Genomic DNA, 13149 nt, shown 5'->3' on the forward strand with positions numbered 1-13149 from the left:
GCATTATGAACATTTTGAGAACGTTTTGAGAAAGACATGTCAGTTGCAGTATCATTTTCAATCATGCTTTGTATTAGTAGTGTCTTTTATCCGAATTGGGAAGCACTTAAAAACATTGAGACCTTAAAATGCCCCCAAAACTAGGTAGATATTCTGCATCCCCTGCTTTTAACAGGCAGAAATGTAAAAAATAACATTCCAAATGTGGATTGATTGAGGAAAAATGAGATAAAATCCAGAGGTGACTCTTCCCAGTGTGACTAGCCGTTAGACTAGCTGCCTGTAGATTGGTGGTGGCAAAACAGCTTGATTTCTTAATGCTTGCTTTGGAGTTCTACATCTTTTATGTGCAGCTACAGAAGGTTCACGATGTGATGGACTGAAGGCAGCTTGCTGTACAGTAGATCAGGTTTGTGAATGTTGCAGAGCTATTCCCAGTGAATGGTAATGTTGCATAAAGCAGAGCAAGCTTTAGGAAAAGTGCTGTTTTTAACTCTGGTGATGTGAGTTAAGCTTTGAGTAGATGGCTAACAAAATAGCCATCATTTAGTCTGTAGCCTGAGGATAGCAGACTCCCGCCTGTGGAAATAACCTGGGTCAGTTTTACCTACTCAAGCTTGACAGGGTAGAGATAGGAGAAAATTGACATTCATGGGGGAATATGCCGTATTCTCCAAATACAAGAGAAGCTGACATTACTAGAACGTTGTGAGGTTTGTTTGTTTTCTTAAATCATTGTGAAGAAAAAAATATTATAACCTGGCTAAGTGTTTACACACCACCTCTCCACACTCTATAAACGTTTTTTTTTCCTGCTCTTGTATTGGTTTTTAGTCCCACCATTCTTCTTTCAACATCTGGACCACATTGGCCGACGGGTAGACCATTATGAAAGACCTGAGCTATCTCTGGGATCATATGAATATGTTGCTACTTTGGATTATTGCCGAGTGAGTATTTCCAATAAGCAAAATTATTTATGATTTTATGTCAACACAAAATCCTTTAAAAACCTACGCTGGAGTAAATGCATTTATAAGCTGGATATCAGAGTCCAAGAACATTTTAGAAAATGCATAGATGTGGAGGATTTAAGCTTACAATAATGTAAGCTCTTTTGTGTTGTCTGGAGACTAGCAACTAAGAGTAATAAATAGTGTCTCAAGGTCATGGATCACAAGTCTTCAACTGAGGTGCTGGTTTGGTCCTTGGAAACATTTAGAGGATGTTCAGAGGTTATAGTTCAAATTCTGATGTAGTGTTGCTTTTTAGCTGCATGACTTACTAATTTTGCAGACAGATGTGCACCTGAATTGCCTTCTCAGCTTTTCAAACCTTTGCATGGGAATTTGAATCTTGTCTTGGCATGAGTAGTTTTAGTGTTCTGACCAGTAAGTTATAATGGAATGGGTTCTCTCTCCTAATAATAAATTAGTTAAGAACTTGATCCAAAGTCTACTCAAGCCACTGGAAGTATTTATAGTTGATTTTATTAGATAACTATATTTTGTACTTCCCAAAGCATAAATTATTTAAGCTTTTCAGACTTTTTTACAAAATTTTTCAAAATTCCCAGCATGACCTCATCTGCCCACAGCATGGATGTATATTTTGGTTCTTTCTGAAATTGAGTGGAATTTTCTTTCCGTCGGTGGAATGTGGATATGATAAAATTAGGAAAGGTGGTTCAATCCAACAAAGCCTTGAAGTAGGTACATGTAACTTCCTCAGACCATCAGATTATTGCTGGTACAAAGAAATGAACAAGTTGTTTTAATTCTGGTCTCTCACAGGGGTACTGCTTCCAAGTCCAGTGAAATCCCTGAGGCTGCCTTTAGAGATTCCATTGACATCTGCATTAAACCCCAGGACAGGAGAGAACTAGGTGGCTGTAATGGGGCATTATAGAAATAGTGTGGGATCCTTGGTGTACATCCATCAAATTTGGTTCAGCTTTGCTGCTTTCTGCAGCTAAGCTTTTGAAAATATGTATACTGAATAGCTCCATGCCATTTTCACAGTTCTTTTTCTCTATTGTGTAACCCTGTGTTCATCATCACAGTCTTGCTGTCAGCGCAGTGAATTTGCCATATAGTTTAAATGAGGGAGCTTCTGTGATAAGCCATCCAGCTTGGTGTGTCTTCTTGTTGCAAAGACCTGTTCCATAGACTCAGCAGAATGTTACAAAAAATAAATCTTTGATAAAATCAGCACTCACACTGGCAATGTTAAGTCATTGAATTTTAGAGAAATTAACATTATTTTATAATTGTTTTCTCGTTTTGCTCCAAGTTAGAAAAGTTTAATTATTTTATAAATCTGTTTAAGACCAGAACTGAAAAGCCATTTCCTTTTGTGCTTATCAAATGACAAGAATGAACAGCTACAAAAAATGTTAACAAATAACAGCTGTTTTGCGTTATTGTGCTCCTGCTAAGCAGATGTGGCAAGAGCACAAGTTCTCATTTCGGCCATGTATTTGTCAGAAATTATGCAGGAATTCTTTATAAATAGCGATGTGCTACGAGAGTTCGGAAAGTAGTGTTTGAGATGTTTTGAAACTAGAATCCAAATACAAAAAACAGAACAGGTTTTAAAAATACTGTCTGGTTTTATTTGACAAGAGTTAATCTTGATTTACATTATTCAAATGAAGTGAGATCAAGGGTATAATGTTCAATTTTATGTGTTCTGAGGATATGACTATGGATAAGTTATAATTCAAGGATTAGATGATTTTTTCTTAGATGGAGTTTTCTGCAGTTTGTAATGAGTATAATTTGGTAAGTGGTCAGAGTCTTTATATGAAGGCAGTGAAATAGCATATATAACTATAATGGAAAAGTTGTCCTGAATTTGGCACCAGGTAATGACCACTACTCATCTTAATGAGAATTAGAAAAATTGGATTTAGGCATATGGCTAGACTCATGATGATGATTACTGTGCACTCTGTATGATCTTCCTGGGTACATCTGTAAGCATTACATTGCTTTGTTTATAAACAAAAATAAAACAATCAACATCTTGTTAGTTATAGAAGCTTGGTCAATAGTGTATATAACAATATGTACGCTACTTACATGTCTCTTATGTATGACTGTGGCTAAGAAGCTGTGCCAAAAGGAATCCATACCAGTCTGAGTCACTGCTCTGTATGTAGCAGTTGCATACAGTGAGCATTACACTCTAGTGCTTTAATTATCTTACAGAAAATCAGCCTATTCCTGAAAGTACAGTTTTTTTATCTGTCCAGTGTTCTTTTCAGTGTACAAGGGCATGAGAAAGCAAGACAGAGAGGATGCAGATGAATACTCAGTGCTGTTAGGGACTGCAGTATTTTAATTCTGGTTCACTACCTAAGTCATATTTTCTGTTTCCAGATGGGTTAGAAATTGCTTAACAGTTTTTAGAGGCAAATGTTAACAAAAACTGAGTTTAAGCATTTCTGTTAACAAAATGGTATTGCGTAAGCATATATGGAATACAGAAACAAATTTGTTTAAACACTGGAATTCCAATAGAAAATACTAGTGTTTCATCTTGTCTAATAAACTGTTATCCTTTACATATTTTATTCTATTAGGATCTATTTTCCAGTAGTACAGTTTTATTCCAAGGATGGTGCTTACCCAGTACATGCCATCTTTCTGTAATAACTACTCTTTCTAATTCATAGCATTTTTCAAATGACTAAACACAGTATTTGGATTGCCTTATGGTACCTTTTGTACATTTTTTTGACCTAACAGGACACTGTCTAATTTTCCCTGTGAATATTTTTCCGTAGAATAACAAGCCTCCAAATCCACCAGCTTATATCTTCATGATTGATGTATCGTACCGAAATATAAACAGTGGCCTAGTTAAACTCATATGTGAGGAACTGAAGACTCTGCTAGATAAGCTTCCAAGGTAAACAAACATACATGTGTTTTGCTTAATGTACCATACTACAGTTTTCAAGAAGCTATGCATGTTGAAGTAAAACCAAGAAAGTACAAAAAATGACAGAATTTACAATACAGGCATTTTTGAGGTGATAGTGACTAAATGGTAATTTTAAAATTGCTGGCAGTTTTTGAAAAACTTAGATTGATATCTGTGTTTATTGTATGAACAGAAGGAACGTGTTGTACTGATTGAACATGTACCATTCTTTCTTTTCTTTTCCTGTACTGAACTCTAGCTAAGTCCCAGATTTGCTTGCTGTAGTTCTGTTTACTGCAGTGCTGCTGTTCTCGTTGGATTTAGCAGAGAAATACCACAAACCAGAATCTCTAGAAAGTAAAGTCTCTCTAAAGCCAGTGTTGGTTGGTTGTATCTTTAGCTCTTTTTTGTTAATCAGCAGAACTCTTAGCTTGCTTTGTTTGTTTTCTGCCCTGGTATGTATCTGAGAGGGGAGCAAATCTTGTAGGCAACTGACATTCTGTTAAATGTGGCATTGCGGTAAAAATTTGCTAAGTCCCAAAATAGGGTTCCATTTAAAGTTTGCAATTTATTAAGCAATTTATTAAGCAAATAGAGGCAAGTGAACAGCGGTGGGTGCACCGGGAGTCTCTGCTCCACCAAAATGCACACCTGTTACATCAGGCGGCTGGTTTTTATGCTCCTATGCTATACATATTCATCACTACTCCTAGAAAAGGCAGGGTTATTATTAGTTCCCGGAATCCGAACCCTCTCCCGGACACATGCGTATCAGTCTCTGGGGGTCAGTCGTGCTGGAGGCTCGTAGTCTTCCTCCCAGGCTTTGTCCTTTGGTCGTCCTTCAACTCCCCCTTTCTCCTTATTTGGTGATCTCTTTGCCGGATATCAGAGGCTTGGGCAGCGTCCCATGCAAAAGTCAGCAGTTAACTAAAAACTCTTTGGTTCTCTTATCTCCCAGACCTGAGTCTCAATGTTCGCCCTTCAAACCCTCTATTTACACCAATTGCTGGACCCTTCCTTTGCATGATACAAGAACTATGTACACTAATCACTCAGTTTTTCTTAGGTAGAAGGTTATATTTCATCATGCAGCCCTAGCATTGTTCTATACTGACATGAATCAAACTAACACGTTTCACAGCATGTTTGCTATGTCAGCATTAAACGTGTAGTAGTACTATTACTACTGATCTGTATTAATCACAGTATATTACTTTAGTGTAGTTTCGTATAGTTTTTAGTATATGTTTAGTGCAGTTTTCATTAACATTTAAATAATGCTGACAGTTAAATGAAAGCAGTGGAAGTCAGACTGAAAAAAATAAGTAGACAAGGTGTTTCTTAGTTGAGGCATACAGAAGGATTGAAGAGCATACAGAAGGAAAATGCATTCCAAATAACAGTATTTGTAGAGGGTGAACATGCTTAAGAAACAGAGGGAGCAAAGTGAGGAAGAGTGGGAGACAAGATCCTTGAGATAACCTGGGATATGTTAAAAATCTTTTTATCATATGTGCTTGTTGGATCTTCGTGCATGAAAGAAATTCCAGTTCAGGGTGGCTAATTAGTTTGTCAGATGCCCATGTAAGACCATCCCTTGAGCACTTTGTCACTGAAGATTACACTGGAGACATGAGTGTTTGATATTGTCCTGCACATATCTCAGAGCTTTCTATCAAGATTGGTCATGACTCTGAAGACAATAAAAGACCGCGAGCATAGCAAAAAACAATTCGCAGTTTAGGAACACCTAGTCTTGAATAGAGAAAGTAAAGGAAAAATGAAAGCAAGTGCATCTACACCACAAGAAGTAACATACTCTTTTCCTCACAAGCACTCTGTAGATATCTACTGCTAAATACCGTGTTTGCATGGACAAAGTTTTCACATCTACTGGAAAAAGCAAGATAAATAATTAAATAAAGGGCAGGCCCATGGGTTTCTTCAGAGTGGTCTGTTGCCTTTAAACAATACAATTTAAAAAAAAAAAAAACAATCAGGCACTCACTCCACCAGCATTTGTGGTGAGACTTTTATTTTGGTGCTAAGACATGAACTTCACTGTATGTTCTTTTTTTGTTGCTGAAGAAAGACACCTGCAAAAATATTCTGGTGTTATCACATGAGGTGAAAACATCATGCTGGGAATTCACCCTGTGCTCAGATTTCTGAGAGCCCAAATTCTTTAAGAGGAAAGACTTCTGGTTATCAGAGCAATGTGTGTAACAAAAAGGCCACTGGTGTAGCAGCTTGTGGCAGGTAAGCCTGTGAGAATGGCTGAGAAGTTAAAGCTAGCAAATAATGAATTAAGTTAGGTGTCTATAGAGACTTTGTGTTAAAAGGGCTTTATGCTTCTGCAGATCTGAGCAGAGCAGAAAACACATTATTTGCTTGCTAGAAGTTTCAGGGCAGACGCTTTCAAATTCAGATGTTCTAAACCAGAACACTGCTCCTCTATTTAGAGAAATACAGAGAAATGTGTTTACAGAAATTCTGCTCCTCACCTCAGAAAATTAGGCTATTTGTACCAGTATGATTTTTAGACATATAACTTAAAAACATTTGAGTACATTTGATTCAGTTATCTCATTCTGAGACATTAAAAAGAACTAAGTGTGTTAGTCGCACAGGCAATCAGCTGCTGAGTTTGACAAGTGACCTTTAATACAATGATAGAAGAAATCAAGTTGTATAAAGTGTACACTGCCACACTGTAAGGAGCAGTGTCTGATGAAATGAGAGCTGCCAGGCAGAGAAGGACCTGGGAGTGATGGTTGATAGTCGGCTGAATATGAGCCAGCAGTGTGCTCAGGTGGCCAAGAAGGCCAACAGCATCCTCGCCTGTATAAGAAACAGTGTGGCCAGCAGGGCCAGGGAGGTGATTGTCCCCCTGCACTTGGCTCTGGTGAGGCCGCACCTCGAGTACTGTGTTCAGTTTTGGGCCCCTCGCTACAAGAAGGACATGGAGGTGCTCAAGCGAGTCCAGAGAAGGGCTACGAAGCTGGTGAGGGGCCTGGAGAACAAGTCTTATGAGGAGCGGCTGAGGGAGCTGGGCTTGTTCAGCCTGGAGAAAAGGAGGCTCAGGGGTGACCTTATCGCTCTCTACAGGTACCTCAAGGGAGGCTGTAGCGAGGTGGGGGTTGGTCTGTTCTTCCACGTGCCTGGTGACAGGATGAGGGGGAATGGGCTTAAGTTGCGCCAGGGGAGTTTTAGGTTGGATGTTAGGAAGAACTTCTTTACTGAAAGGGTTGTTAGACATTGGAATGGGCTGCCCAGGGAAGTGGTTGAGTCGCCATCCCTGGAGGTCTTTAAAAGATGTTTAGATGTAGAGCTTAGGGATATGGTTTAGTGGGGACTGTTAGCGTTAGGTCAGAGGTTGGACTTGATGATCTTGAGGTCTCTTCCAACCTAGAAATTCTGTGATTCTGTGATTCTGTGAAATTGTCACACATACCTGCTGTGTAAAAGCACAGGAACCAGTAGAATGATGCAGCTATTTCTCCTTGAAGTAGGAAAGTGCTATATGTGCCTTAAGTTAGGAATAACTTGTCCTGAATGCTCCCTGTTAATCACGTTATTTAGAAAATAGTAGTGTCTACTAGGACACGCTAGGAGTGATTAGAGACTTGGATTCAGAAAGGATGCATCTATTTGAGTTAGAGGATCTCAGAGAGATTATTTAAAATGTTTTTTTACAGAATGTATTCATACAAAATATTGGTTTGTTTTAAATCAAAGATAGCTCCTTTCTCATCCAGCTGTTTCCACAAAACAGGAATGGTGGTTTAGCATTCTTTATTGACATGAGTGTTAGATTGTAGACATGAAAAATCGTTTCCCTCCCAAGATCAAGGTTTTAGGTGAAGCTTGTAAAACCAAGAGAGTGTGCTATTTTAGAAGTAACTAAGACTGATTTTTGGAATACAATTGACTTTTACTAAACTTAGGGCTGCAAACCTGGTCTCATTAGTCTGATTAGTTGGTCTCATTAGCTGCTACTAATGACACAATAGCTAGTGCTTAGGGGAGTTACCTCCTGAAAAACAGCTCCTGAGCTCACTGCTCACAGTGTTCTTGCAGGTGTAGCTCACAGCAGTGGTTTGTGAGCTGGCCTGGGAACACACCAGGAATAACAAAAATACAGTACATTTCCTGCATGATGCACAGCTATGAGGGATCCAAGACCTTTTGCTGCTTAAAAGCAGTCCTGCCAAAGCAGAAGATTGAACCACTGAAGTCTGCAAGTCACCAGACATTATTCAAGCCCAGTAACTTCTCTCCAGGCATTGATCATTAGTGTCACTGAATTACAGTGACACTAATTACATTCTAAATAAAGCTGATTTTCTGATTGTGTCTTGTAAAGAAAGGATTGTCCTGTTAACCTTTTTTCCATGTTTTGAAGATATGGTCTATTCTTTATCTTAGATACTCTAGCCTGCTTGAATGGGGTGCACGGTTGATAGGGTTGACCTTAATATATACGTAAAAATAAAATAAAATTACAACAGTTGATTTAATCAGGTTGTTTTGATTTGACCTGAGGCAAAGACTGGGGCAATTACATCTGGTTGGTTGTTTGCTTTGTTGCTCCCAGTACAGATAATGATCTGAAAGCAGCCCTGCATTTCAAATGAATGCTTTTATTGCAAGGCCAGAGTTTCAAAATTATAACCACTTGTTTTTTGTTTTTCTCACAGAGAAGAGCAAGAAGAATCCTCAGCAATTCGAGTTGGTTTTGTCACTTATAACAAGGTCCTCCACTTCTTTAATGTAAAAAGCAACTTAGCTCAGCCTCAGATGATGGTTGTCTCGGACGTCAGAGAAGTTTTTGTTCCTTTGCTGGATGGTTTCCTTGTTAACTTTCAGGAATCACGATCTGTTGTTAACAAGTAAAGTACAACAATTCCATATCTGAATAAGAGCTGAATGCTTAGAATAGACATTTTCCCTTTTAGTCAGTTGTATTACAGGGTTTTGGAGGATGCATGCATTTGTTGAAATGCTTTACAAGTCAGCAGATGCACCAAGTTCTGTATTTCCACCTCTGAGGGGAAGCAAAAGTGGTAGCAGCAACTCCCAATACTGAATTTGAAAGCCTATTTAGACCAGCTGTGAGCCAGGCATCTTCAGCTCTGCTTTGTCAGAAGTGGGAGGGCAGGATGCAGCTTTGTGCCACGTTGCATGTTTTTCCTGGTTTTCCTCCTATATATGTGATGCACACCTAGGTATGATCTAAGGACTCTTAAGTCTTTATCCATACCAGAACTCCTTTATTTTTAGCTGTTTTTGATTTAATGCATGTTCCTTTTTGTTATCAGCTTTGAAATAATGCATTTCAATAGAATTTTAAAATTCACGTTTAATTTTATTCTGGCTGGAATCCCAAGAAATCAAAATTTTTAAGTATAAACTTGCATGGAAAAGAAATTCCTCTATGAAGACTTGGTATGTCACATTTTTGGGGACTATCCCAAATACGCTAACCAGTTGAGACACTGAACCTTTCTTCTTTCATAGCTTGTTGGACCAGATTCCTGAGATGTTTGCAGACACTAATGAGAGTGAGACCATCTTTGCTCCTGTTATCCAGGCTGGCATGGAGGCACTAAAGGTTAGAATGTTCCTCTCTGTCAAAGTAGTTCTTTAATTAGGACAAGACTTGATAACTGGTTGCTAAAGACCAGTGCCAAATCCTTCTACAAATCATAATGGGAAATTAGAAAAAAAATCACTGATTGTTTCCAGCACTGATGTCCCATTATTGTAACAGCATGTTTGAATTCCTTTTGTTCAGAAACAACTGACAAGTGTAACATCTGTTTTCAGATTCTCCTTATTGAGGGAAACCAGTCATAGAATCATATAATCACTTAGGTTGGAAAAGACCAGTTCCTGGAGTCGGTTTCTTATTCAGCATTTAAGAGATAAGGTGTTTAGTCTCTACAGCATAATTAATATAATTAATAGATAACTTGGGATGTTTGTACAGACTTCTAGATGCATCTAAGTAACTTGCTGTATGTCAGGGATATCCCTTTAAATGCTGGCATTTCTGTGGAGTGCTGCCAATTAAAAGAATGCCACCATGATCCACCACAAGATTCGTGGGGGCAGAAAACAGCCAGTGGTGCTTTAAAATAGTTGATCTATCTGTGAGCTGTGTACAAGTACATCTCAAACTTTGAGTAGATACATTGAGCCAAAATTGAACAGCATCTCTCAAATCCCATTTCTTAAATATTTAACTAATACTTGTTTTCTTCTTACTCGTAGTAGAATGTATGTGTGCAAAATATTTATACATTTGGTTACCACTTCTATCAAAATGTTCTTTCCCAGTATTTGGCTTCTACAAAATAAACTTAACACCCATAAATGTAAATTTCCTTTTGATGTTGTTCCTATAAAAAACACTTCTCAAATAAACTTTTTATTTAACTTGCATTTTAAAGTTATAAATTGCAAGGATGTTCCCTGTGAATTATTAATATGCATATACATGCGTTCAAAAAAATAACTCATCTGAAAAGAGTAAAATATATTCCTTTTTGAGATTAATAGATCTTTAGAAATCATATATGCATTTTAGACACATTGTCAAAAGCAGTGTCAGTAATTCTTGATGCGTATGGTGGTAAGTCAATCTTGCATTCTTCAGACACTACTTTTTGAGAGTAATTGAAGAAATTGGCATTCATGATTAAAGATAACTGTGTTATTAGGGGTGAGATTCAGCTCTGTTAAAAGTAAGATACTGTCTTTGATTGGATTTCTGCCATAGCAAGCAAATTCCTAGTTTTCCCAGAAGAATGCCATGGCTTATTTTGAAATGTGGAGTATCTTGTGGACATGTTAAGATCTGGAGGGGAAGGAGTACCAAAGCCCATTTGTGTTGTTAGTCTCGGGTATTACATTTTTAAACTAGATGTGTGGTTAAGCCTGGAGCAGGAAAAGGGCAAATGTCTCCTTCCTTCTTTTCACCTTCACCCAACTTCTTCAGTGCTTAAGGACTTCAGAATTCTGAAGACTAACCAGTTTTCATCCCTATTAACAGTCTCAATATCAAGTGAAAAACTGGATTTTGTAAATTCTGGTGGAAGAGCTTGTTAGCAGTACAAAGATGTGGTGGTACTGCTACCGTTGCTATTCTCTTCTTTGGAATTGAAGGTTTATTGTCACCAGTTTGCCATCCCAGTTTGCAAAAATCCTATGGCCTCCTTAGAGTTCTACACAGCAATTGAAAACTTGAGTAAAACCAGCATTTACTTTATTTCTTAGTGACAGGAGTTAATATTAATCACAAGTTTTGATGCTCTGCGTTTTAGTGTAGTTTGAATGTGGAATCTAGCCCAGGAATGTAATTATTGTTCTTCTCTAAAAATACAATGGATAACAGTGCACCCAAACTGAAGGAGCAGTATTTTCTGTTAAATGACATTTCCTTTTAATTTTATCCAGTTCAGTGTTTTTACCTTTTATCCTTGTTGCTTGTTCCATAATGCTTGTATCTAACTGAAATGTCTCTAGGAGAGGTACTTCTAGTTTTGCCCACCAAGATTTTAGTGTCTCATGTAGGAATTACTGTACCGGTGTATCTTCCAAAGGATCTATGTTAGACTACGTTTTTACTGACACAAAATTCCCAGTTTGTTTTGGGACTTCACTTCCATCAAGTGTAAAGACTAAATGAACGGTTTCGCTCTTAAGAACTTTTGCAGAAAGTTTGCACTGTTCTTAGAGACACCACAGCATATGAATAAAAATTAGGCTTGTTTATCTGAGTAATAGAATAAATGTCAATATGGTGTCTTTGCAACAGGCTGCAGAATGTGCTGGAAAATTGTTTATCTTCCATTCTTCATTGCCAACTGCGGAAGCACCAGGGAAGCTGAGAAACAGAGATGACAAAAAACTACTCAATACAGATAAAGAAAAGGTATTTTCTACTTGCAGTTCACAGGGGACTGCTATTACACTGAATTCTTCTAGTAGATACTTGGTCTTTTCACTTCTTTTCTTTTACAAAGAATTGTTGTTTAAATAAATAATATTCCCATATTATACTGTGCCCTGATGATTTAGATATAGAGAATAAATATATAGGTATTGGCCCTACCAGAACTCTGACGCTAAAGTATGGGCCGAGCAGCAACACCCATCAGTAAAGGAAATCGACCAGCTGCAAATAGTTCCACCCACCAAGAGCCTCTGCTACCTGCAAGGTGTGATTTAGTTCTACAAGAACAGACTGAATTTTCAATGCATATAAAGGTGATAGAATGTATGAACAGGGGCAACATGATTACAGTCAAATCCATATCTCATTTTTATTTTTCATTTGGGTATTTGGATTGTGATTGGCTACTGACAGTATCTAATGTTATCACATTTGTATTATTTTAATTCTGTGCAGACACTCTTCCAGCCTCAAGTAAATTATTACGAGACTTTAGCCAGGGATTGTGTGGCTAACAGCTGCTGTGTGAATTTGTTCCTCTTTCCAAATCAGTACGTGGACATAGCCTCTCTGGGTCTTGTCACAATGTACACTGGAGGAACATTGTACAAGTACAACAATTTCCAGGTAAGTGGTGCAAGTTTCCTACCTATCAGATAGTAACACCTGGGCATTGGTTGTTTTTATTTCAAAACATGCTTTAACAACATAAAAGTTAGAGCAACTCTAGAAAAATTATTTATAAACCCCAGGGGGTAAAATTCAAATGTAGAAACAGCAGATCAGGCTCAAATATCTTGAGACTGTAATTTTACTTCTGCATAAGATGGTTGGTATCTTAAAATTAAACCCACTTACCTACATATGGTGACATCTGAGCAGGGTAGTCAATTACTCCTGCATTTACAGTTAAAAATGCTTATGATAAATGACACTCCCCCCCAAAAGAAAAGCCATAACAACACTCGTTTGTTTAAAATTTCATGGGAATTTTCATGGGGAATAGGGGACTTTCTCCATGTCATCAGCTGGTCTGCAAAACCAGTTTTTGCTAAGTGAAAAAGGCTACTCTAATTATTAAAGCTGTACCACAAAATCCCAGCTAGCCTGCAAGGATAGGTGCAAGGATGGACGTTACTGGAGACAGGATTGATTGAAAGGAGTTCTGCTTGTCCAAGCTTAATGGTGAATTAACGGTGGATACTTGCACATCTGTGTTTCTGTTAATAAAGCAGCAACTGGCATTTCTTGCCATTTTT

The 13149-nt window shown here is 37.9% G+C and overlaps 1 protein-coding gene across 5 annotated transcripts in view; it reads left to right on the forward strand.

The window, feature by feature from the left end:
- LOC118166144 (protein transport protein Sec24D-like) overlaps positions 1 to 13149 on the forward strand; it is a 53899-nt gene that overhangs the window by 32663 nt on the left and 8087 nt on the right. For 3 of the 5 annotated variants that reach the window (XM_035324790.1, XM_035324791.1, XM_035324793.1), the window contains 6 exons: positions 835 to 950; positions 3791 to 3915; positions 8631 to 8822; positions 9451 to 9544; positions 11753 to 11869; positions 12347 to 12517. In XM_035324790.1, the coding sequence (XP_035180681.1) occupies positions 835 to 950; positions 3791 to 3915; positions 8631 to 8822; positions 9451 to 9544; positions 11753 to 11869; positions 12347 to 12517 (815 nt within the window). The remainder of the gene's footprint in view (positions 1 to 834; positions 951 to 3790; positions 3916 to 8630; positions 8823 to 9450; positions 9545 to 11752; positions 11870 to 12346; positions 12518 to 13149) is intronic. The other 2 variants (XM_035324792.1, XM_035324794.1) reach the window with 1 other exon arrangement.

This window comes from Oxyura jamaicensis, chromosome 4 (genome assembly GCF_011077185.1).
Source record: "Oxyura jamaicensis isolate SHBP4307 breed ruddy duck chromosome 4, BPBGC_Ojam_1.0, whole genome shotgun sequence".
NCBI classification, from domain to species: Eukaryota; Metazoa; Chordata; class Aves; order Anseriformes; family Anatidae; genus Oxyura; species Oxyura jamaicensis.